The sequence below is a fragment of the Ixodes scapularis genome, unplaced genomic scaffold (genome assembly GCF_016920785.2).
Source record: "Ixodes scapularis isolate PalLabHiFi unplaced genomic scaffold, ASM1692078v2 PGA_scaffold0__279_contigs__length_252992795, whole genome shotgun sequence".
In the NCBI taxonomy this organism is placed as follows: Eukaryota; Metazoa; Arthropoda; class Arachnida; order Ixodida; family Ixodidae; genus Ixodes; species Ixodes scapularis.
This window is the reverse complement of record NW_024609835.1, coordinates 108,913,517-108,939,888: the sequence shown is the minus strand read 5'-3', so window position 1 is coordinate 108,939,888 and position 26,372 is coordinate 108,913,517. Positions and strand designations below refer to the sequence as shown.

General features: G+C 44.0%; 1 protein-coding gene across 1 annotated transcript in view; it reads left to right on the top strand.

The window, feature by feature from the left end:
* LOC8034009 (extended synaptotagmin-2) overlaps positions 1 to 26,372 on the top strand; it is a 59,680-nt gene that overhangs the window by 20,140 nt on the left and 13,168 nt on the right. Inside the window, exons 14-18 of the mRNA XM_029990673.4 lie at positions 2,110 to 2,199; positions 7,678 to 7,839; positions 15,287 to 15,459; positions 17,300 to 17,444; positions 24,512 to 24,624. Coding sequence (XP_029846533.2) covers positions 2,110 to 2,199; positions 7,678 to 7,839; positions 15,287 to 15,459; positions 17,300 to 17,444; positions 24,512 to 24,624 — 683 coding nt within the window. The remainder of the gene's footprint in view (positions 1 to 2,109; positions 2,200 to 7,677; positions 7,840 to 15,286; positions 15,460 to 17,299; positions 17,445 to 24,511; positions 24,625 to 26,372) is intronic.

Here is a 26,372-nt window from a genome sequence, read left to right as displayed (position 1 = left end):
TCCCGTGCGAAACGGCGCCGTGTTGTTTGCAGACCGGTGGCGTCGCTGCGTTTCCACAGGAGCTAAGCCTTTTTCTTTCTTTACTTTTTCCTCAGGTAAGTTCGCTCTTTGCAAATTTTACAAAAAAAAATGCAGCATCTGTAGGCAATGCTGCACAAAGCCGTAACGCGATAGGTTAAGAAACCGAATTTTCCAATCGATTTAAAGAGCCTGGCGTCTTCTTGTTTCACCCTGTATTTCTATATTTATCAATGGCCTCATCTGAATAAAAATACATAAAAGATGTGTGTTAGTTTCTTGAAACTGGAACTCGGAGTCACTTCTCGTATGTGGCACCGCTAAGTGTTGCTTTGAAAAAAGATCCTACTTTGGGGAGTTGTGTCTTCTTTCTCAATCAAATAATGCAACATGTTTTTAATAGAAATGAATGCCGAAATAGAGTATGACAGGGTACCCAAATTTAAAAAAAATCGAAGGTGATGTTGGTTTTTTTTTATTTGCATCCGAATTTTTTGTTGTTTGAAGTTTTTCCCATGTTTGCCTAAATATATACCGACTATCGTATCACTCGGATACCTTATTTATTTTTAAATGATATCCATATATAAGTAGAATACTATCTGAAAAGTATATGATAATGATTAAATTATTTCATGAGATACAGGTCCCAAATTTTGCCATTTTTCGTTCGAGCAGGCATGTTTGGCAATTTTTAGAAAACGAAATATAATATATATAAATATAATTACTATATATTACAAGCTAGCTATTTGTTTCTTAAAACTATTAAAATTCTCCTAATTTTATTGTTTTAGTTATTCACTTTCAAACATGCCCCCTCCATCAGTGCGCGTAAATACAACTGTCCACCTCTTCATGCCTTACGATTTTTCTCATCCCCAAATTTTTTTTTGGTCAAAACTAAGTTTGGATTTGTTCATGCCAGACACTAGAAAATATATAAAAACATCAGTTGATTTAAAAATGTCGACCAGCCACCGTTTGGTCGATCTTATCTGAAATCACACAGATGCATTTTATGGGAGTGTGGGAGGGTTTACCGAAAGTCGCTTCGATCTGCGAGGTTGTGAAAAGTGGGCGGCCCAAGTCCGAAATTGCCAAGAAATTTGACATCCTGTCATCGACTGTTTGACGCTGTCCGCCATTTCGCAGAATAAGCAAGACATACTGGATGGGTTTGAGAAGAGTTTTCTATGCAAAAGAAAGCACACCCGCGACTCGAATTGACAAAAGATCGCCAACTGCTTTGTGCACATCAGAATTTCTCTCGTGTGCATTCTTGCCGAGCCAGTGCATGATTCTTAGATCTGTAGCGATCTCTACAGGAGTGTGTGCAAATACAGTAGTGAAGCCACCGAGAATAACTTTGATTTTTCCATGCTTGTCGATGCGGATATTCCCGTTGTTGCTCTTGCCACGTATGCTGCGATCGTAGACCTTTTGTGCAGCCAAGGTAAACATGAAGCGACGTCAGAGAGGCACCTCGGAAAACACCAACCACTGCAGAGATGCCAAACATCGTACAGCTGCTTTGGAACAAATTGGAGTGCAGTGGCAGTGACAGTGCTCTTGCGATGCCTGAAGCAGTTTGAGAACTGAGCTGGATAAAATTATCGGCAAACTCCACCTAATTATTTCTTTACTCCTCAGTAAAGCTACTGCGAGTAGTTAAAAACCAAGGTTTGTTTGATTAAACATACAGTAGGAGTGTTCTGCAGTGTTCCTGGCCACTTACATGTACCCAGTCACTTCACAACTGCACCTGGCTCAAGCAGTCATGTTTCCTCAAAATTGTAACTGTCATTTTCATAAATTTGGTTGGGCATTTGTTGGTGTATCAAAGGCTGACGATGCAACTGGTGGACTAATGCATCCAGATAAAAAATTCCATATGTGCAGCAATTATTTGAGTCTTGTCACTGTACCAGGGATCACTGAAGGGCAAGCCTAGCCTTCCGGAAACTCATTGTGAAGTTTATTTAAGTTACTTTCTATCAGAGTATTGATTGTGTGCTCATCAAGGCACACAGTGCTCCTCATGTTTTGGCTGTTTTATATTTTATGGAGTCTTTCCGCTCTTCCCTCAAGCAACTGGAGCGTGTCAAATCCATCTCAACCAAGACGCCACTGTCAACGGCTGTGCTGATTGTGTTCCTGGATTCGGCAAAGCACCTTCCAGTGAGTGGCTTTTGGCAAGTTTTGCTGCACATTTTGCTACAGCATGTTTCTGTTACGTAGTGCTAATAAAATCAGTTCTACAAATTAGTATAGTTAGGTACCGAGTCATGTCCACTGGTGGCAATCAGTTTATCGTACAACATTTGATTGACAAATTGTTTCATAGACAACTCAGATTAGCTTTTTTTGTAAAAAGCTGCATCAGACTGTTACCGCGAAGCGGCTTTTATGGCTGCGTCAGGTGAGTTAACATTTTTGTAATAAGCCACTGCAGACTGTCACCGCAAAGCGGCGTAAACGGGGTGGCCGGATGGGTTAACACGCACCCAGTGATACACGTGCGACAAAATGTCTCTACAGCTTGCAGTTCGCATAACGAGTGTCGATAAAATGTTCATGTCGACGAAATTTGTGCCCATAAAACGTGTGTCCATGAAAAGTTGTCCACGAAACGAGTTTCAACGAAACGATAGGGACCCATGTCCACTTGTTGATTTGTAATTTCAAAATTTTCTAGAGTGATTAGTATATTATACTGAACTGAAATGTTAGAGTAAATAACCTTTTTGCCTCTGGAGGCGGAAGAGCTTCAGTTGAACCCGTTTTTAACAAACTCCTTCAGATGCGCGCATTGGTTAGATGTATCAAATAGTTTGTTATATCGTAACTTGCATCTAGCGAATTTCAATGCCGGGAGTTTGAAACACAACGTATTGACATTAAATGTGCAGTAAACACTTGTATGTGCTTCAGTGGATCGCGAAAGAAACATTCAATTCAAGAAACCGTAACTGAGAATGCACTAGGAGGGCTAATAGATAAAACAGGAAGCAATCCCAGTTCAGCTGTCTCTTCTGCTGGGAAGTTTGTTGGACGGGAGCGCTGTGCCTGTGTCTTCTTCTGTGTCCGTCTTCTTGTTGCGCTTTTTAATCATTTTGAGCATCTAGACTTCGTGAAGTTTCTAGTAGGAATCACCCTTTTCTCTGAGAAGCTGTGTGAAGTGCACTGATTACGGGTGAGCCACAAGCGCCTGTGCTTTAGATTTAGGGCTGGCAGTATGACAGGCATGTTCTTGAAGGAGATTTTCCTCCCTTGATTCCAAAATCTAAACGAAACCAGCAGACTGGAAACAACGCTGCTCTTTCATCTTGCACCCATGCACTTGCTTGCATAGCAGTAATCTCCAACACGAACAAGATTCATGCTGAAGCTGGTCGAGACTGCTGGTCTTAAAGAGGTCGGGTCGGCCATCCGCGCGTCGTAATCTCAAGCCAGGGCCTTGGGCTCTGGCAGAGAAGTAATTCCATTGGCTCGAAAATTGTCGCGCATCGGTGCAGCGGGCTGCGTTAGAGCCTTTTTCTTTTTCTTAAATGGGACAGTCGTTTTTGTATTTCCGATAGCCGTTTTCTGTTTCAAAGTTTGATATAGCCATTATGTTGTTCGTTAGAAAAGTGCATTTCACCTCCATTTTCATTTGAAATATTTGGGCGTTCAATATAGACAGTAATTCGCTGTATCCAGGCTCGTTATAAGTGGGTGCAACTGTAGATGCATGCCTTTCGAAGCCAAAAGATGAATCTCTGAAACCAGTGATTTAATGGGAGGGCTGTAGGCCCTTGTGAAGCTGAATTCAGGTCATCATACTGAAGTTTGAAAGGTGCATGTTGCCAAACCTGTAAGTTAAAAACATTTTTTTTTTAAATTTATTTTTGTTCAAAAAAATTGAAGAGCTAATTTGTCTCTTTAACTTTTATTTTTAGCAATAAAAGTTGGCAAAATTTAATTAAAAACCATGCCACCAAAGTATGAATTTGTGAGATCGAGCAAAACACAAAGGTAGTGGAAGCTCGTAGAAGCAGCCTGAGAAGAAACCACCTGGAAGCCTCAGGGTGATAGCAGACATTTCACTAAGACACTTAAAGGGGTACTCCGCCGATTTTTGAGCTACCTCAACTAACTATATTTTCTGACTCCCCGGCCTTTACCCTTTCTGGTATGCTATTTAGTATCGTGAAATTCATAATAGTTATTGCGAAGTCGGCAAATGAAAATGATGCAAAAACAAACATTCAAATATACCCGCCCTTTTCAGGGCCGTGACGTCAGTGGAAGGCAAGCTTGCCAGTCGGGCGAGCAGTCTAAAAGATAGAATATGCCAATCATTTGTTCCGTGCTGGAGCGCGGGGACTGGAGCGAGCTTCCAAAGCATTCATTTGACACCATGAAACTGCTTCGATTCAGTTGGGAACAAATTGTACTGTCCAAAGGGTGAACCCCCGCACTTCCACTGACGTCACTTTTTCATTGTTGCCAGTAGAGACTTTCAGTTTGAAAAACACGGTGAGGTCCACAGTTGTAAATTCAATAACTTCGTGAAAAAAAATTATTTTGACCTAATATTTGGGATACTATTTTGGCGATGTTGTTTGGTGAGTCTAGCAAAATTTCAAGCAAATCGGGGACCATGAAGAAATCGGCGGAGTACCCTTTTAACTTCTTCAGGTGTGATGTTATGTGCCCCTGCTGTCAGCTGCTAGTTCATGGCTCACTTGAGGCACCTGTCTGAGCATCTTTGATTGTTATGATACTTTTGCCCGAGCTGTGAAAAATTTGTCGAAAGCCTGAGTGTACTTCTTTGTGTTGTAGAGTCATGTTTTATACAATCATGTAAGGTATTTGTTCATTTTTTTTTTCTTTTTCTTTCTTTTCCTCTTTGCTTTTTTACCTATTTTCACATACTTTCTTTGCTTCGTTTCCTTTTGTGCACTACGCTAAAGGTGTCATGCTGTTTGTGGGCACGTATCAAATAAATAAAAATTAAAAAAAAAATTTTAAAAAATGAGGTTCATTTTACGCTTGCCTCCCCCCACGGACATCCTGCTGTACAACTAGGCCAGGGTTTACTGCACTTGGACTCAAAAGTAGATTTGAGAGCTTAATCTGTTAACATGCCTAAACATATATGAATGTATGGTTGAGTAGGGTATGATATTAGGTATTTCACTTAGTATAGAATCATGCACTATCTTGTAGGCCTCTCAGAAAGATGTGTGTAAAACTTCGAGGAATGTTCCAACAAAGCATGTTTACGGTTGTTTTGAGTCATCTTTACCTGAGATTATTACCTCAGAGCCATTGGCCTAAATTATGCCTGACAAAAATGGCCCCAGTTTATGCAGTTTGTCACTTTCTAATCGGCCCCTTTCAGAATGAAAGGGGCTGATTTCTGATACGATAGAAGCTGTGAAAGTGCTGGCTATGGCATTGCTTTTTGTCGATGGTATGTGAGCTGTGATCACATTGTTTTTCACCGTTATATTTTTGCCATCACTCCAGAAGGTGGGTCTGGTATCGTCAGCAGTCATAAAGTGCAGGGGCTCTAAGTTGTACACTTGGTGAGAAAGTCTTTGAGATCGCCGACCGCCACGATTGGCCAATGCCATTCTGTGATTGGTTAGTGCCAAGGTCAAGTGCAGCCCTGGCCAACCACGGCGGTCAAAGATCTCGCCGACTTTCTCACCACATGTCAAACTTAGAGACCCTGATTTGAGTGTCACACACCATGCGTGACACTTTGTTGATTCCGGATAGTGGCACAAATGAGGAAAGCAAGTTCAAATGTACACATTGATTCATTGTCATTGGTTGTAATGGCCTTTCAAGCTAACATTTTTATATGATTTTTCACATGACACACAAGCAGCACAGTACAGTAAACTGGCTCTTGAAACGATTACATGGCACTCATGTTGTAAAGTCGGGTCCTTCCTGCCTAAAGTCATTGCTGAACTTTGTTTTTGACTCACCCATCTTCCGGTCCTGCTGCTCTTACTGGGCAGCGACATGCACTCAACGGCGACAAGGAGTGTGATTGTAGTTTGAGGTTCTTCCCTTACGCTGTGCTGTCGATCCTCTGTGGCTGACACCTTCTTGACCAGCACACATTATAGCCAACTGTATGTGGAAAATACTATAGTGCTGAATGTAGAAATCCAAGCATGTCGGCCTGTGACTGCTTCAACCTCAGCTTTGCTCTTGTTCTTCAGAATGTGATTTCAAAGACTAACTGTCGTGCATGGTTTTCAAGGACTCGAGTGAGTGTTGCATTTCAGGAAGTAAGTAAGAAACACCAAAGTGTGCTGTGAGATCTGGGAATCAAACATGTCTTGTTTACCTTTTGGGTATCCTCTCTGAAACACTGTTATGAAGAACTGTTTGACTAGGGAAGTGCATAGAAACAGCATGCGTCTTGCATTAGCACAAAGTTTGTTGTGCCTTAGTTTTGTATTCGCGACTCTAGTGAACTTTAGGGGGTGCGCTGGTCAGGCAAAATGGTGGACGAAAGGAGGTTGTTTTCGTCGTTCAGCACGTGGACCATCATAAATTTCTTTAACTGCAGCGTAAAATCAGTGTTACACATGAAAGCAAAGTGATTTTTCGATGGTAGAAACCTTCTAGTCATTGCGTAGGAATGACACTGCGGAAGCATAGAAACAAGTACTGGAAACAATGTTTGTTTCTATGCTGCCTACGGGAACCAAGCACCAATAGCAGACAACAGAGTCGAAACGACCTCCTCTCCTGAGCTACGCGGCATCAATTTCGCTGGAGTAGCCAATAGTGGCCCTGGCCAAGCCACAGCTAGTGAAAAAAAGGCCAATGTGTTGCATTTAACGTAACAGTAATTAGGGGGATGTGAATATTATGAAAATAATGAAGTAATAAAATTCCAAGTCTTTCATCATATTAGTTTGTTTAAAATTAATAAACTTCCTTTTTTATTATTTAATAACATTAGTGGCGTGCCGATGCGCGAGTAGTAGCAGTAATAGTGGACAAATCATTTGTTTCACATCAATACTTTCCGTTCCTCTTTCATCAGATTGCTCTTCGTTTGCTGGCAGATGGGGTAGACTTACTGGGATTGGGACGATCGCAGCGCTTTTTGCCAGCGCATGGAGGGGATCCGTGTTCCCAACTTCTGGGTCTCGCTTTAAAAAATCAGCGCCGAGTAGGCCCCCACACGTTTTGTATGGTGCTCTGCTCAGGTAAGCTGTCATTAATTATAAACTAAAGTTGGCGCTACACTGGATGTCTATGCCAGTCCGGCCGTGGTCTATGCAAAATGCTTCGTCTAGGAACCGCAACGTGGCGCTGCTGTCCCATTGCATGCTTCTAATAGCTCCTGCTACTCTCGTACCTAATGTGAATTGGAGTAGAATCAAGAGTCCAGCCCTTGTGAAAAGTCGTTTCAGCTGGAGTTTGATTTTGCAACTAGTCCTAGTTGGATACATTTGGGACTATTTACAATGATCCAGCCCCAACTTAACGCGTTTTCACCTGGGAGTCCATGACAAAGCATTTTATTAGTTGCTCGCTTGCAGCTTTGCGTCTTCACAGCTTAGTTCCTCGCGTGTTCTTCGCGAGGGCCTCTGTCATTTGGTCGATGGTGATGCGGCCGTTCCTCGATGATTTCAGAATGCGAGCCGCGCTGCGGGCGAGCCAAGCCCCCAGGTGCAGCTAGTGCTGGGTCACGTGGAGCGCTGGAGCTCTATCAAGCATAGCACAAATGATCCTGTCTGGGAGGAGATCTTCTACCTACTGCTTGCTAACCCGGAGGTCCAGGAGATGGAGATCAAGGTACGGAGCTTCTGGGACGAGTGTGGGCGGAGCCTCGCTCTGCTTGGGCACTCGACGAGGGGGTCCGATGCACGTCAGTGTTGGGGTTGGGGGGACTGAATGGCAATCTGAGCAAAGTCTCGTTTGCTAATTTTGCTCGCGGAACACTCTGGAGTTTCACGAGGGGTGGAGAAGATTGCAGGCAGTCCTTAGTGTCCAAACCATATTAGGTGCGTTTGCTTATCCAAGCTTCCTGCCCTTGATTGAGAGACACGCGCTGCCTAAATTAGTGGATAGTCTGACCAAGCAACCCTGGGGCGTAGCACAATAACCGAGGGTGGTACGCTTAAGATACTACTACTGTGGGATGGTCACGGGTGGTGGTAACTGAAGGGTTCAGCGGCGGTCTCTAATCGGGAGACGCCAAGCTTACTCCCACACCCTGCAGCTTTTCACTCGAGAACACCGCTACGGACGGGTCCGAACGTCAGCCGCACAGCTGATCGCTTCTCTATAAAGGAGGAGCACGTACCACAATAGGACTGGGTCCAACGGTGTTTATTGGAACACCAAAAGTCACGCTGTCCAAAAATCCCCGCGCCGACAAGGTCAGATAAAAAGCTCACCCTGTCGACTCCGCCCGCGGAAGCGATAAAGATCGAATGTGTCACGAAGGTCTTTCATTGCTCCATTTTATGTGGGATTTGCTAGCTACCAACACAGGTACCGATAGAGTAACCAAAGGGTTATCTCAACAGAGGCAACGATCTCAAAGGAGACGTCACACCTAGTAGCGCAGTCCCCACATCTCCGCGGCAACGTAGGCGACGTTTAGGGCTACATTCCTGCGGGCCGGTTCGACAAATTACCTCCGTCGGTGCCAATGATCGTCGACCTTGTTTCACTCTCTCGAATATAGCGGAAGAGAAGACACACGTGCCAGAGTAAGGACAGGGTCCAAGAGTATTTATTAGAACACTCTTTTAAAAGGACTACAATGTCCCCATCCAAAATGGCCCCCGCGCCGGCAAGGTAAGAAAAGGTCCTTACCTGCCAGACGCGGGGTTCCGGAGTGCCAAGATGTCAAAGTCCCCATCTGTCAAAGATGGGGACTTTGACAGGCAGTGCAATTTATTGTCACGAATGATTTCTTAGAGAGGAATTAGTATAACGTACATGTACACAAATACACAGCACTGCGCTCAATAATATGTGCAATTATATGCCGTCTTTAGTGAAAAATAAAGACATTTCTGACTAACTTGCCGCGCACAGCAGATGGAGAACCAACTAGTCTGCTGTTTGGCATAAAAATATCTGTGAATGGAATAACATACGTACTAAAAGTGACTGAGGTTTTTTGTTGCTACTCTCAGAAAGCATTATGCTCGTGTAGACGGAGCGCAATTCCATATTTTTCTAAAGTCGCCAGCTCGGGGTTTTGGACGAGTAGATCACGTCTCTTCAAATCAAATCAACTTTATTTATGGCTTTGAGCCAACGGTGCCCCCAAACAAAAGCGACCGCATCTCCACGTGGTGAATGATGTTGATTGGGGCGAAGCTCTGGTGGTGCTTGTCTGCGTAGACGCTGAGCCGCAGCATGCCGAGCCTTTCGTTCGTTTTCATCCATGTCACGCTGCGGTCAAATGCTCAGATGCGTATATAACCATGTTCCATACCACACATTCTCTTTCTGACATGGATGAAAACGAACGAAAGGCTTGGCATGCTGCGGCTCAGCGTCTACACAGACAAGCACCACCAAAGCTTTGCCCCAATCAACATCATTTACCACGTGGAGATGTGGTTGCTTTTTTTGCCCTACTCGAGCACGTAAGCATGTGAGCGCGTGAGCTCACGAGCAGGAGCACGTGCACCCGACGGCGGACAGACATACGGACATGGCTAGCCCCTAAGGAGCTTTGCCCCTAAAAAGCTGCCAGAGGCAGCTTCACAAAGTCTGGTGCCCGTCTCCAGTTTGGCAGCACGACAGAAAACCACATGCACAGATTAGCTATGTACAAAGGGGAGAATACTTTATGTAATCAAATAATCGAAAGCACCTCTTTGAGATAAAACATTTCTTAATCTATGTTAAAGAAAATACAAAATTCACGTAACGTCTTGTGACAGAAAGAACATACTACAGATACAAAAATATAAAATTCACATAACCGCTTATGACAGCCATAAAAACAACATACTAGTACCAACACAAAAAAAAAAAAAAAGATAACATGCTGCCTCGCCACTCGCAGACCCCTTTCAAGAAATTGCAATTACTGGCTCCCCATGTGCAGCACTGAAAAATAACCGCACATACTTCATACATAAAATGCTCTTCGCAACTAAATCCACCAAACCAGTGGCATATTACGTCCGTTAAAAAGTATACAGTGCATATGTCACAATGTATTGAATATTATCCATATATACATACACGCGGAATAATATGCAATACACAAAACAATGCAGAAAAACAAAAAAAGGTAACATTTTATATGCTCACCTTTTTCTATTTGCGGAACTTGAACGTATATTTCGAATTCGACTTAGCTGCTCGGATGAGCTGCTTGTTTTCTCTCGCCATCTTTAGAAAGTCTTCACAGCTGTACACCAAATTATACCGCACACAGAGCTCCGCTTTATCCTTTGGGACGCTTAGCTGATTTCTCTCATCCGTGCACAAGTTCCCCATCACGCTAAAGACGCGTTCCACAAACGCATTGCTGCAGGGAATGGAGAAAACATGCTCCATTAGGTTCTGCAAATGGGGGCACCTGACCTCTTTCAAAAATTTGAGCCAGATCGAGCTCAATTTCTCGTCATGTCCTAGAAGTCCAGGAAGAGTATCCATCAAAAGACAAAGCTCTGAGTACAATTCATCGCCATGCTCTTCAAAGTTAAGGCCGAAAAGCTCCCCCGCATTTATTACGAGTGACATGCTGGGTGCACCTTTGCACAGATCCAATTCGGTGAGCCTCTTAAATGAGGAATTCTTGAAGTCAAACCACTTTCCAAAGTATGCAAGGGCCCTGTCATAAACATTAACGAAGTGCAGCATTGCAGCCTGTCTGCCCGGAAGGGTTTCAAGTCCCTCATTAGCCTTGACACCGAAGAACATATCGTGCTTCTGGTTAATCAGCTGCTTCCTGAGCTTAGTCATTACAGCGTAGAGTTCTGTCGGCTCAAGATGACTCTTTTCGAGGTTGAGGATCGTTGAATGAAACATTCAAGGAACGAGTGCATGAAGTGCAGATAGCACTCCGGAAGCGTGATACACTCTGAAGGTCCATCGGCTTGGTTGCCAATAAATATCCAGATTATTTTTTCGCACTCCTTCTCGCCCTGACTCAGAAAGTAGGACTTGATGGGAGGCCAGTTCTTAATCAGAAGGCCGTAAACAAGCTTAACCAACAGACAGAAATATGACCCAGCACTTTTGCTATATTCCTGATCACAGAAGTCGAAAAACGTTTTCAATTCCTCTACACATTTTGAACTACAGTGAAACCCATTTAGAACAAACCCACTTACAGCGAATTATTGTCGATATCGAACTCGCAGAAAATTCAAATAAAAGTGCATGTAAAAAGCAGTTTTTATAACGAAAAACATATTGGCCATATCGAACTTTTTCCCGTCGGGAAGGTTTCCAAAAAACGTGCAAACAATCGTCTTCTAGCCTGTCTCTTTCCACCCAAAAAAGTAGGAAAGAAAATTCCAAAAGCTCAAGTTGCAAGCATAATTGAGCGAAGAGAAGCGATTCGAAAGGGGGGAAGGCTAAAAATACACAATGCGTGCAAGCACAGAAAAAAACTTTTCATCCCAAAACGGTTGCCCACGAAGAGAAGCAGCTCAGAAAGATATAAGCTAAAAAAGAAAAAAAAAACAAAAAAACTCTGCACGCATGCAAAAAAAAAATTTTTTTCCAGCACATTGTTACAAGGCAGGAGCGAAGAGATGAGAAAGAGAAGCTCTTGCCTTACAACGAACGCATCGTGGAAGTTCGTTGTAAATGTTTTTTGCTATATCGAATTACTGGCTATATTGAACTGATCGTAGCGTTTCCTGCTGTTCGTTATAAACGGATTTGACTGTAGAAGAAAACTCTTTGAAGGCATTTAGTACAAGGGTTTCCACATCAAACTTTAAAGACTTCACTGCGTGCTTGGCAGTGTTGTGCACTACATGGCAATAACAATTGGCCTTCAAATATTGCGGCTCATCTTTCTGCATCTTCTAGAAAATGGAGTTGTGTTTCCCATGATTCACAGAAGCGTTATCTGCACTATACGCTACAGCTCGCTCTAGAGGAAGACCCACCTTCTCCAAACTTGTTGCCAAGAGTTCACAGATGCCGCCGGAAGTCTCGTCCGCCTGCTCACAGAAGTGATGAGAGCGTCCGTTATTCCGGTACCATTCACGTCGTAGAAGCGCACGGCGATGGGGAAAAGTTTTCTATTTCCCTTGTTGGAGGCGTCCGTGGAGAGAGCAAGCGGGAGGTTGCGGTTTGCTGGGCGAAGTTTCTCGACTATGCACTCCACTGTATAAGGTGCCAGCACATCTTTCACGAGGTGTTCTATCTTCATTCTTCTAAGCCACATTCTGCAAGCGACACTTGAATCCGGGAAGACTTTTGACTCTAACTTGCTGCCGCAATCCATTGACAGGTAACTGTAGTTGTGCTTGATGCCATGGAATATGTTGCCCAGTTCTGCAGCAGTCACCTTATCCTCCGCGCTAGAAGTCGCTGGAGCGAAGAACTTCGTGTGCGCAGCTTATTGTTTCGAGGCGAGGCTGTTCTGCTTATGTTTCTGCGTTGACGCGTGATGCTTGACAGCGCTCACGCCATCAAATTTCACCGTAAACGTGCTTGCGCATAAAGTACATCTTGCAGCGGTGGCATCGTCGTCCGCGGGCAGGAGCCAACTCTCGTACTCTGGTTGAGATCTCCAGTCTTTCTGGAACACGCACTGACGTAATTTTCGCTGTTTCGAAGGCGGAGAATTCGCATTCATGATGCAAGCAAAGGAAGCGCGTAATCACTGATGCAGATTTTCGCTCTCCCAATGATTAGTATACTTGAAGGGACCTTGTTTCCAGTATTTATTGGCACAACATAAAAAGTGGTTGACAAATAGCGTGGAAGTTTTGGTGATTGACGTCGGAAACGCCTCTGTACAAACCAGTCGCATCGCTGCGTACGGTACTGCCCTTTAATAAGACCCAATTTCCAATAGGATATAGTAGCAGAAAACGGATAGCTTTGCCCTCGTTTCCACCTCAAACCTCCTCTGTGTTTAGCATCCCTTTGGAAAAAACACAGACACGTCTCTCGGCACGTAATTAATTTATGGCAACCATTTGGAAATAGTTAGAAAGCAAGCCTGAACATAGCAGCACATATCGATGCTCTGAAAGAGTGCCGAAAAAACGGCAATGTCGGCGTCGTTTTCTGATCCTCTGAGATGGCTCCACTGGCAATGCACGCTAGCACAGGCAATGAATCAGCACCCCCTGTCACTTTGGAACGCACGCAGGCCACCAATTAACCCCAGCTGCGAGAGCCGCGCATCCCTTCCCAGACATCGTCGGCGCGTGTCTGTCTTGGCACTCAAGCCATTAAGTTTGAGTAACTCCTTATGCTCGCGCAAAGCTTTCCGAAGGGGAACGAATAGCGAGAACAAAAGAAAAACAACTATGGAGGTCTGAAGGGAAGGGAAAGTTACTTTTGGGATACAGGCAGCCAACAAAGTGACAACAGCTGTGAGAGACGCTCAGCTGTTCTTAGACATTGTCGGCGCGTTTCTCTGGTCTTGGCACTTAAACAATTAAATGGAGAACGAAGAGGGAGGGGAAAAAACGGCGAGGATCTAAAGTGACAACAACAATATTACGCCATGTGTAGTGGAAGGGGAAAGCTTGGGGAAAGCGCATACGCCGCCCGTCACAGTGTACGGATGAAGCGCCGTGCGTGTCCTTGTCAACCAGAAGGCTCGGCTATCGGGAGGGCCTGTCACCGAGTTGCCCTCCGGCGTCTTCTCGCTTTCCCTCGTTTTCCTGCTTTCCAGCTTTCCATCGCGCTCCCGGTAATCGTTTCGTTTTGTGTTGTGACTGTACCCCGCCCCCCCATCTCAGCGAGTTCTCCTGCTGCGCTCGCCCACATACATTCTCTAATCGCGTGTCCTCACGATGTTTGTGTAATTTAAAAAATTTTCTTTTTTCGTTGACAAATATTTTTTGTTATAGTAGTTGTTAAATTGTCGCTTAGAAAACGCCAAAAAAATAAGCTAAAAGCAATCGCGCTTCGATGGCTGTCAAAAAACCGGCCAATGATGGCCGGTCTTACCCACTGACCGGCAACCGGCCTGCTGTCTAAAAAACCGGCCGGGCTGGTCAAAAACCGGGCAAGTGGCAACCCTAGTGGCAAGTCACCCTGCTTGCAAATTGCTGGAAAGTGTACTCTAGCGAGCTTTGAAAAATCTTGAGGTTATAAATTTCTGCTAATTAAATCCAGTATACATAATTATCTGAGCGAATACATACACTGAGAATGTGAAATGTTTGTGTGTCTACTTCTCTAAGTCCTGAAAACTTTCCTCCGGTGTCCATTTGAGGTTGCTAAAAAAGCCAGACCTCTTTTTGATCACTCGACTTCATTCGGGACCAGGCTACTTCCTGACCTCGATTCAACTGGCCTAAGAGCAATCGATTATCCGAACACCTCGGGCAGGAGACGGAAAAGATTGATCAGATGAGCCACCACCGCATGCTGTGCACTTGACTGAAACTTGTGTGGCTCTGCTATTCGGGAGACTTTCATAATTTGCCAAGACCCAGCAGTTTTGTGCAAGTGTACAGTTGTTAGAGTGACTTCTTCTATGTGGTGCACAAGTGAAAGAGAAAAGGAGACGAGGCATGGTGAGAGGGAGTGATCACATGTGTGGCAAAGCTTCACCCCTACGGCTGCTGCTCTGTTTAGAGCAGACGACATTTCGGCTGTGATTTTTTGGTTCGTTGGAACGCGAAAATCACCATAGTTGCTTGTCGACAAAAACAAAATACCTACCATCCGAGTTGTTTCCTCTCCCTTTTATCCAAGGCCGATTCCTCATTCGTAAAGAACCAGTAGGTTTGAAAAAGCCAAGGAAAAGTTAAGACAGCCGTTGCTACGAGCAGCAGACGACACCGTCGTTCGGCACCCAAACGCCAGACCCTTACACGACCGCTCCCTCTGCGCAAGGAGTGCACGACGATCTTGCTCGCTTCGATTTAAGGGAGAGGGTGGTAGAAACAAAGGCAGGTAGCCTTTGCGTCTATTCCCTATTTTTCTGACAAGAGCTCGGTACTCCGACGTCTCCGCACCCTCTTCGTAAGAGGTGGGCCAAATTGCGTGCCGTGTTTCATCGCATCTGGATCTGTCTGTGAGCAGTCGAGAGATATGCCTTCCCCGACGGCCACAGGTGGTGGACAACAAGACCGGGCAGGTGCTGGGGCACTTGCCACTGCGTCTGTCGCGGCTGCTCAAGGAGGAGGGCCTGAAGATAGACGAGCCACTCATCCTCTTGGGAACGGGCCACCAGGCCAAGCTGAAGCTCACCCTGCAGCTGCGCCTCCTCCACAGCGCAGAGCGCAGGTACCGCATTTGCTCGGATGTAACACGAATATTTTCCGAAAATTGTGTGCTGTAACACACATTATGTTTTTCACGAAATTAATCTTTCAGTTGATTTCGCGGTCATTCTGAAGTAACTATGACCCTTTGGTTTCCCACGGTTTTGTAGCCTTATGCTGGCAACATATACCTCTTAATACTTGAAACTAGAAAAAATTAAATCCAGATCCAAATTCACAGAAACCGAGAATTTGTCCGATTTTCTCGGTATTAACCTCAATAGTGTTGTTAATTAACAAACAGCCATTTCTTATAGGTAGTATACGCACATTCGACCTTGCAAATACCGCCAAACCCTTGCGCTAGTGAAATGCAGTTTCAGGGTCACCGCACAGATGGCTCCAGCGTACCAGTGTGTTCTAAGAGATTGTAAAAGATTTTAAGGTACTGGGTCCCAAGGAGTTGCAAGGGCGTGAACAGACCTTGAGGCCACGTGCCCCATTCCCTTTGGTTTTAATTATGTTTGGAGGCAAACTTTGTGGCTGAGCTTTTTCAAAAAGCACTCTTTTTTTTTTTTTTTTTTTTGTAGAACTAATTATGCCACACAAGGGTAGCTAGGGCAGATATTGAGGCTAACCTCTCTGCCTTTCGTTCCCTAACTCTGACTGCATACCCTAAATAGTTAGGAATGCATTATAATGTTTCTTTTAATTAAGTTAGGTTTCTCATTAAGCTAAACGTGGAAGTTTTGCTAGCTATCTCAAAATGTGCCGCCGTTTGCATGACAACTATACCTGTTTTCACCTCAAGAAAAAAGCAAGTTTTGCACATTGATCATACAAGGCGCGAAGTAGTTCTTAAGAGATTGGGTTATCGAAGTAAAAAGTGATGCTTTTGGCATTTGGAACTTGTATGTCTTGATAAGATAACATGTATATAATCTAAAATTCACCTGCATACCTATCCTCATAAAGGGGGAAACTAGTAACGCTACGCGAGGAGCCAGACTTGTTTTACTACGGTTCTTGACGTGAAAACGGGTATAGAAGCAGTACCACATTATATATACATTTTATCTTATCACGAACGAAGTTCCTCCATACTAGTAATCACCTAGCATTTGCTTGCTGCACTTGCAAAACCAGAATGCCAGACAGAGTGCGTCACTTGCAGATGACCGGAGGGCACCCTGGGACATTGACATTCCCGTGCAGACATTCCCAGGAACGTTTACGATCCGTGGGATAGCAATCGAAACAATTGCAGTCTTGAACGTGGAATGTAGCCGAGATGAGTGTATAAACTTTGTGTTCTCAATATTGTCTCCTGATTTTTGGGTAGGAATTTGATTGGTATATTAGCAGCAGTGCAGATAATAATTTTCTGGATGTAATCGTTTTTCCGATTTTAGTTACTTCTAGCCTAGTAACTGTGACAGGAAAGTGCCACCATTGTCAGCATAAATTCTCCTGGAAACAATCCAAAAAGCTGGAGAAACACGAAGAACAGACTGGCTTTTTCGAAAATAGGGCCCCTTTGGTCAGCAGCTTGCCACCTTTGTTTTCATATTGAAAAATAGCTTCGCAACCTTTACCTCGTTCACTCCCAAGCCGGCGTGCGGTGGGAGCAACGCGTTCGCCAGACCCATCAACCACTTCCTTCTCATCACTTGACCCCCCGTCTCTGCACGTGGGTATGGACGGTGACGTAACCACGAGATGAAAGATAGACGCATGACTGGTTTGGCGAGCATGTAACTTCCACTGCGCCGTCAGCTTAGGGGTGAACGGAGTACAGCTGTGATGCAGTGTGCCAGCTGCGTTGGCCGCCTGCAATTCCAGTCTGCACCGTCTGACCACAGGTCCTCCACTTCGGGCACCCCGGTGCAGCGGCATCGTGCCAGCGTGCGCTCGGTGGACGAGACCGGCCCCACGGCCTCACCCTCTCATCAGCAGCCCTCTCCACCCCCTCCTCCTCCACGTGGGAGCCCTCCTCCCAGCCCCAGGGTAGGCCCTTTCTTTTTGGGACACGTTCGAGTATTTCTTTAATGAAGTCAGTTTTTACAGGAAAAACCTTCACTCCTCTGGTGTCTGTACTCTGTAGCAGTGTTAGGAGCATACAGTTCTGTTCAGTTTAATAATCCTCAAGGCCGCTTTAGTGAAATGCATTACATGAGGGGGTGACCAATTACAAGAAATTAACAGTGAAAGTTGCCGAATAACAGTTTGGTTACTTACGGATGAGGGACATATTTAGGGGTGCAGTCGAGCTTGGTTATGTCACACTTGGGTATTTCGAATTATTGTTTATATCAGACAATCCAAACATCCCCTTGAAAATCACATGTAATACCATAGGAGCATTGTCTTTTTGTATCACTCCCATGGCAGGGACACTCGATATAGCGAAAGAAGCCTGGCAGCTCGTTGCTTTCCTCGCAATACGATTGCGCCGGTGGCGAGCTCATCGCTTGCGTTGTGGGGCTGGCAGGCCACCATGCCAGCATACACACTGTAAGATATAAAACAAAAAAGCAGTTGTAAAAAAAAAAAAAAAAATGAACTGAAAAAAAAAAAAAAAAAGTGGAGGATGGCAAAAGCAAGCATAGGGAGAGTAGGGAGCCTTCGCCCTTTCCCCGAACTGCTGATGCTGCACGACTCCCTAGCCCCAAAATAGAATAAGCATGAAAAAAAAGTCTTCAGCAAGTTGAGTGTGTTGCCAACAACGGTTGTGCAATCACACTTTGAACGCCTTATCTTTGTTTACCTTTTTCCTTTGCTGTTAATGGTTTGCCCATTTTTCTTCTTTTTTTTTTCCTTTCTTTTTAGCTTCCTGAATTTAGTGAGCGTTCTGTTTTGTTGCTTGCTTAATTTTTTTATGGATTGAGAGTTATATTTTTATGCGTCTCGCTTTTCCTTTTTTTCTTTTTTTTATTATTTTCGTGTTTTGTCACTTATGCTGTGTGAAGGTCCCGGCCAGGTGCGCGTGTAAGCGCGGGGGTGTTTGCCGTCTTCGCCAACTATGCTCTACTGTAATTAGCGGCTCTTGGATGCTCTATTCGGTAAGCTCTCGTTTGTCGCGACCTTCGGTATTAGCAGATAATATGCCAGGAAATTTTAAATCGAGCTAATTTAACATATTTTTGTATATCAAATTATTCATATATTTAACTATTTTACAATCCCCTTTGAATTCGATATATCCGGGTTCGACTGTAGTGTAAAAGGCACAAGTAAAAAAAAAGTCGGCGATATTAAGTAAACATTTTTGACTGACAGAAAACACTTTTGAGGTGTGTCTTGCAAAGATCACTGAATTTAGCCTGATTTGTTTTGGGTGTGATTATTTCAGGAAGAGAATTTCAGTCAAGAATAGCTAGGGAAAGCAGAGAATTTTAAATTAATGCGGAGCACAAGTTCATTTGCTTCTTGCACAGGGGTTGTGATGATGTCAGAACGCCGAGCTCTTATTGGCAGGTTGAATAAAATAGTGGGTGAACCTCAAGACATCTAGCACTCAGGGTCTGCCCACTATCCTTTGAATCAAAGCCAACCAGGGCTCGGCGTCGTTCTGACGTCACCGCAACCCCTAGGCAAGAAGCAGACGACTTGCTCTCCGCATTAGTTCTCACAAATAGATTTACTCTCAAGTTGTGGTCACAATGCGAATTGATGCGAGATGGCAGTTGACAGTAATTGTTGCTAAAAGAAGAGGAATGGTCACGTTTGTGAAACATGTCAAGACGGGCAAGTTCATCTTTGCTTCACTATATCAGTCTCTGCTATGGAGAAGTTTTTGTGTACCTGTTCTTTGGGCTTCACGACACTCGGGACAAACAAGGAAGGGTAGTGTGGGCATGTGAAATGGACAGAAATTTTCATATTAAATTTTCAGGGTTTACTTTCCAAGACAAAGAAGGGCATCTGGTGTACCTCAACAAATGACCGTGCATTAATTTAGGCTACCTGGGAATCTGGACATGCAAGATATAGATTACGAGCATTCGACCGACCTGCTGGGGTTCTGTAGACAGTCATCATGGGTGCAGTTATCTGATGTTGAGTACATCTTTTGTTTTCTGCACAAGTTTCAGAAAATGAAAAGTATGCATCCTGCAACATACTGTACTTTCGTTTTTGCTAAATCTTCTTTGAATGGCCTGTTTTTACATCATGCTCAAGTAGTGTATGCAATGTGGTAAAACAGTAATTTACCAGAAGTTGCTGCTAAATAAGGCATGCATGTCTTGTTTTTCTTTGAAGTTTATGCTAAACTTTAACAGTGGTGGGGGAAAGGATAAAATTACTCCGTAAAAGTAGTATTTCTTAGAAAATTGAAAAAAATTTCACCAGAAACAGAGTCACTTACTTTGTCCTATGACAGTAGCTTGATTCTTTCCCTTGAAAGATGCATAAAATAATATCCTATAAAAATAACTGTTGTCATTAAAATTTTGTTATATTATTGATCCAAATATGACTTTGATACTGTTCACATTTGATTCCATTCACTTCACTATTAGAAAAATAGTCTTTTTCAATTTGCATTGAATTTCCAGCATTCAAACTCGATTCACAGTGCAAATTTGATGGTTTGCACGCCCCTAGAATCGAAACTTCTGGAAATTTCTAGGCTTGTTGCAATTGAAAATGGAAGTAGATTAATGGTAGACGTTCGTTACAAGGTGTCTGTTTTACATGCAGGCTGCAAAATTAGTCTGCCATGTTTGTGCTATTATGGTGGTGCCTCAAGTGGTTCAGAGCAGAAGATAGCCTTGGTACTCAGAGGATATACTGAGTGCTTCAAAGTATGACACGTGGAGTTCGTGCTCTAGGCAGAGCCCAACTTTAGAAACAGGCATAGCTTAGGCACTTCAGCATGCTTGTAGATAATTTTGGTACTATCTGGTCCGCACAAAAAATGCAGGTGTCATCCTCGGATGTTTAGAGGAACTGTCCGGAAGAGTTCTTCTTACTACGAATATGCCATAAAACATGGAGCATGTGCCCACGTCACAATAAGCGCCCTCCCGCTACTTGTGAAACATAAAAAAAAATAAGCAAAGGACATACCAAGCGCTCAACCCAGACTTTTGAGCACACCTCGCTAACCGAGATGCTGCTATGCGTCAACTGCTCCTTCGAGCACTTCGGTGCAAAGTGGTGAAGCCCACCCTATCCCATGCCCCTTTGCATTTTTGCTCTTGAACCTAGCAGGTGTCCATCCCCCAGTTTTGTTTAAAGATTATGTCCAATTTTAACGCAGAATCTGGTGTATGGCTGGCACCTAACTATTGTCAGTTTGCACGTCTGAAACGAAAAGGGAAACAGCGACTGCCTAATTAGACATGAGTGCCAGCTGAACGTCTTGCTCGAGTACATTTGAGTTACTCCCCGTGGGTCTCATTACATGATCAAAAAGAGTGACATTCTACTCCTAGCACAGGCCAAAGCAACAGGTAGTCCGTGTATATACTGCGACACGGTTGCAAGTTTTTGGTGGGTTGTCTACTTGCCGAGTCTAGTGAAAGGAAACGCATGTATCAAATATAACAGATCTATTTTGATGTAACAGAATTAGTGAAATGAAACACAAGTATGAAATGGAATACATTTATTCCTTGGCCACAAAATCAATTGAATGAGACAAATTTTTGAACACGAGGTAAACTTGTACTACTGAAAGTTAAACAATAACTAAGATCATATGACTTGCTAGTTGGTTATACATTACACAAATGAAAGTAGTGCAGAAGACGAGGACAAGTAGAAGACAGACACGGACGAGCGCTGAGTGATGACTGATATTTAGTGAAGAATCAAAAGAAGATAAAGCAGAAGTGCAAGGACATATACGAAATGAGAAAAAAAAGCAAAGATATTTTTTTACTTCAAAATTAAGAAAGAAGAAATGAAGTGCGGATTAATATGAATCAGTTACACTAATATAGACATGAAAAAGAAAAAAAAAGGAAAGAAAAGGCCTAAAAAAACAAAACATACAAATTAATCGTTAGTTGTTTATGCAGCAGGAGTCCACTCTGCCAGAGCATGGCAACATTGTTACCTATTGTAGCTGAATAATATAGCCAGTGCAGTACGACTGCTAGCCTGGGGCCTTTAAAGTGCACCGTGTTGTAGTGATACACGACTGCATGCCGGGATGATGCTCATCTAAATTTAAACGGGCAGGGGTGGGGATTGAACCCAGGATTCCTGGGTTCTGCAGCTCAAGCTTTCACTTCATGTGCTCCGAGCTGGTGCGCGCTCGCCCACTCAGCCACCGATCCCCCTTGGCAAAAAAACTTTCAGCCTTTCCACTCTGGTGGAGAAAAACGACCAGTGAAGCTGTTCACTCGTCCAGTGTGTTTCTTCTTCGCCCTCGTCTGTTTTGCACGCTGTTTCCTACGATGAATTCCCACCAACTCGCCCAACTATCTGTTCTTCTATGATAGCTGGAAAGGTTGCCGCCATCTATGAGCGACAGCGGCAACCAGGCTGGTTGTCCGGTTGTTGCTGTTGCTCATAGATGGTGGCAGCTGTCCAGAGTTTTGTGTAGTTTTGTGTCGACATTTGTTTGGTACCGGGCACGAAACTAGGGAAACTAGCCTTTAATCATACTCTGCTGTAAAAACCTAATTGGAATGAAAACCTACTCCAATAAAATGAAAGTAAGGAAAAGAAAGAGGAGGCTTCTGAAATTTATGCTAGTGAAACAAAGTTCTCAGACAAAACATTGTTAGTAGTGCACTTCCCTCGCCAAAAAGGCTACTGACAGTGCACTGATGCATGTATCCCCTTTAGCTGCTAAGATTTGCACCTCATATATTTCTTTTGCTCTTCGATCGCTGAATTGCCTTAGGATTTTTGTTAGACAAAATAAGAGGGTACACTTGCAATCTCGTACATGTAGAGCGGGATGCCCTGCCGGTGATGACTTCAGAGACGGTGCATGTTCTCTCGATCCCATGTTCACACACCGGCCAGTCTGGCCCACGTATATGACTTTTTTTCTCTTTTTTTCTCATTTTGGATATGTCCTTGCACTTCTGCTTTATCTTCCTTTGATTCTTCACTAAATGTTAGTTCTGAGTCAGCGCTTGTCTGTGTCTTCTACTTGTCTTCGTCTTTCGCGCTACCTTTATTTGTGTAAGATACTCAAGAAACTGAACAAAACAATTGCCAAGACACAACACAAGCATGTTCATTCAGAAGTCACACAGGTCATCGAAACAAGTGCAGATCGAAACTCGAGGTATATTCAATCTTCGGAGACGAAACACACGGATGGGAACACGCGATTGATCATAGGACAATGGTAGGAAAAATACTAAATATATTGTAGCGTTTCAGCAGTGATGTGTTCCTGGGCCTCACCACTTTCACAATGTCACTGTCCAAAAATGAACCCCAGACTATGGCATGCTCAATGACACGAATTTGTCCGACGGGACGAGACACCTCCGAGAGATCGATCCCAGTTTTGTCGACCATGTGTGCCGCTCGGTTACACTGTTGTTCGTTTCTGCGATTTTCCCATTTGCAGCCATAACTTGAATGCATGTGCTGCCATGCTAGACTTGGCTTGGCTTGACCTTGCTGCTCGGCGGCTTAACCAACTTGGCGGCTGCGTGGGAAAAAAAAAAATCAATGCGGATATAAATTTAGGGAGAGGAGGACGTGAAAGTGCATAGGGACTTTGGAACACCGAGTTCTGATTGATATGATTAGTGCAAAGCTAGATGCCTCTTTGTCTTTACTCACTGCTCAAAGTGTTAAAACCCGCTGGAAGATTGAGTAGAAACAAAGGCTACTAGCTTTGCGTTTATCCACCAATCGTTCCAACTCGGTGTTCCGACGTCCCCATGTCCTCTCGTCTCCTTCTCTCCCTCAGTGTCTACCCGTATACTAACAACCGTTGTGGGGGACGCATTCATTTTGCGAGTAAATGCGGTAAGCAAGTTTATTGAGGAAAAGAAAAATGTGGTCGATCATGCATCATCTGGTCTTCGTTACAAAGGTTTTTGAATGACCCTTTTGAGTTAGAACAAAAGAGCAACTCGTCTATCGTCGTCAGTTTCTACCTTCTTTCAACTCTGCACTCCTCGTCCACCCTCTCCTGCTTCGGCGCTTTACCCGTGCTAGTGTTGTGCAGTCCGCTTGTCACCTAGATAACGGCCACCCACGGCGACTGGACTCTTTGCGTGTGTTTCACACATTTTCAAACTTGCTTTAAGTGGGGGGACGGGCATTTGATATGTCCTTTGGTGATTTTTGAAATGTTTCGAAAGTAGGTGGTGGGCGCTTATTGAGACTTGGGCTCATGCTTGGTATTTTACGGTAGGTGCAGACCTTGCAGGTGATGCTTTGCTAAATTTTTATGAACAGTCTGAGAAAATATGAAAAAGGCCAAGTGAGCACGTGGTTCCAAAAGCACCCAGCGCTATCTAATGCTGTTCAATTTCCGCTTACTAATTCCACTGACGGCTACATCCCCTATCACTCGCACATGGAGGGCTCACAGGGTGACCCTATTTGATGAGCCACAATCGCTTCCGCTATTTGGCTGTTATTGAACGTGGTAATCTTAATCTAAAGTCAGCGCCGAGATAAGCACTGAGTCAGAAACAGCTGGCCGTCTGAGCCGGGAGTGGCAACAAAAAACGAACAGCCGCTCAAATGTCACACATACGCATCGTGCCTGCTGATAAGTCGGCTTTCCTTTGTTATAGATAGCGCTGGGTGCTTTCAAAATTGCGTGCTGTCTTGGCCTTTTTCATATTTTCCCTGAGCATATATTAAAGCGTCTAACAATATGGTGCGGTGCCGAGCATCTGTCTCGGCGCTGCACCACATTCTGTGCCACCAATGATTTCACCACAATTTTGGGGGAAAGGGGCAGCTTTTGGGTGAGTGCTGCTTGCTCAGTATACAACGATATGCATGTGCAGAGCACTGCGAGTTTGAGATAACGTTCGAGTCTCTCTCAATCCTTTGGATTCGGACATAGTTTTACGGTGCTTGAGCGTTGCCTTACCAAAATTTTGACGGCGTGTTCTTTGCGGCCCCTGCAGGTGGCGGCGGCCCCTTCCCTGGACGAGGTGGTTCAGTCGACGGTCTCGCCCATCCTGGACAGCATGGCCATGGGAGAGAGGGCACTGGACGCCAGCCACAGGGACCCCCAGAGGTACTGCTGGGAGATGGGGCTAAAGCTAGGACTCTTGTTCCTCATACCCCGTTAAAGGGCCCAGTTCTAAGGACGGGGCGCGTGAATTCCCAAAATCCAGATGGCAAGCAAAGTATGGGTATCTCGGAGTCGACGTAAATCTAATATAGAGAGTGAAAATATCTAAAACTGAATGTAAATAATCTATGGATGTATGAATGTAGTCAAACTAAATGTGAACCAAATAAGGACACAGTCAAAGAACACCTTTGTAAAATGAATGCCACTATTACAAAAATACAAATTTAATGGAGTAAAACTAAGTCTTGGCCAATCTCGCATGTGCTCAATATGTTATTATGACCACTACAATTGAATCACATTTTTCAAACGTTCTTGTTTAATAAATTGTTGCCAAAATCGCTGCACAGATTGTCATTGACATGCGACAGCATTTTGCACCATCTTGTACCGTGTAAATGTTTCTTTATTAAACTGCCTAGGAACTGCTATGGAAATTCTAAGAATATTTTTGTCGACAGGTCTTTTGTCACATTGAAAACCAGCTCACAAAAGTTTTTTACCTAACTACCAACCAACGACTTTTCTTGTAGCATTACTGCAATTTAAATGTCTTTCTTTTACTATATACAGTCGCCGACTGATTTTTCGGACTTCGCAGAGCCCGAAAAAAACGTCCAAATAACAGAGCAGTTTGATAAATCTTAAAAAAGCCGTCAATAATGTCTTGCTTCAGGCTACGCCTCCACTTGCATTCGGCCACTTTCTATTAGCTTTAGAATTCCTGCCTTCTTTTCTAGCATTATGGTCGAGCCGTTTCCGCACTTCTTAGCAACACTTCGATGCGGCGGAAGAACAGATGGGGCCATGACGTCCAAGCCAGCGTAGTCCAAAAACACGATTCATTGAAATGAGAGGCGCAAGTCCATGACCGCAGAATGGCGAATGAACAAAGCAAAATGGTAACAATGGTGACGATAATGATGCACAGCTGGAGAAAAAAAAAGGCATTGCATAGCGTCACCTAGCGGTAGGACTTAGCGGTAGTTGAATAGCGCTGCTATACCAAGCCAATTCATGCGCTGTCAATATAGAACCTAAAATGGTGGCTTCTCTGTGGTCTTTCCCGCTAATCACTCGCAATGATTTTGGCCAAAAAATTTTACATTCAGACTTTACTGCTGTTCGAAACATGGGTCGTGAATGCGCACTATTTCTATCGGGTAGGTGACGGTTCCTCCTTTAGGTCCGAAATCTCAAACAAGTCCGAATTATTGGCATTTGAAAAATCGTTTGGAAATCCTATACAGAGTAACTGATTTTAATTCAAAGAGATTTAAAAAAAAAATAGGGGGTGAGAGCTAGATGTGTTCTGTCTTTACCTCGTGTTTTATCCGGCTCGGTGGACATTAGATGAGGGGAGAATCGTCGTGGTAAGTTGTCTGACTAAATAAAATTTCTTCATTAACTTTTTAATTATTGGCTTTAGGGGTCATGTTGAAATTGCAGTATCGATGGCAATTACTAATAAATGAAGCACTAGAAAGTTATTTGTATGCGGTAGCGTGATGTGGTCCTTTGCTTGCCATGATGTCTGGATTGCGGAGTTGGCGAAGTGGTCGTGGCGCAAACGCTGTGATAGATTTGATGAAAGACTACGATTTACAACGGCACGTGCATTGTTGCAAGCACAAACGCGACAGACCACACTGATTACATTCCTTCCTACAGTCACTGCAGTAGCCAAG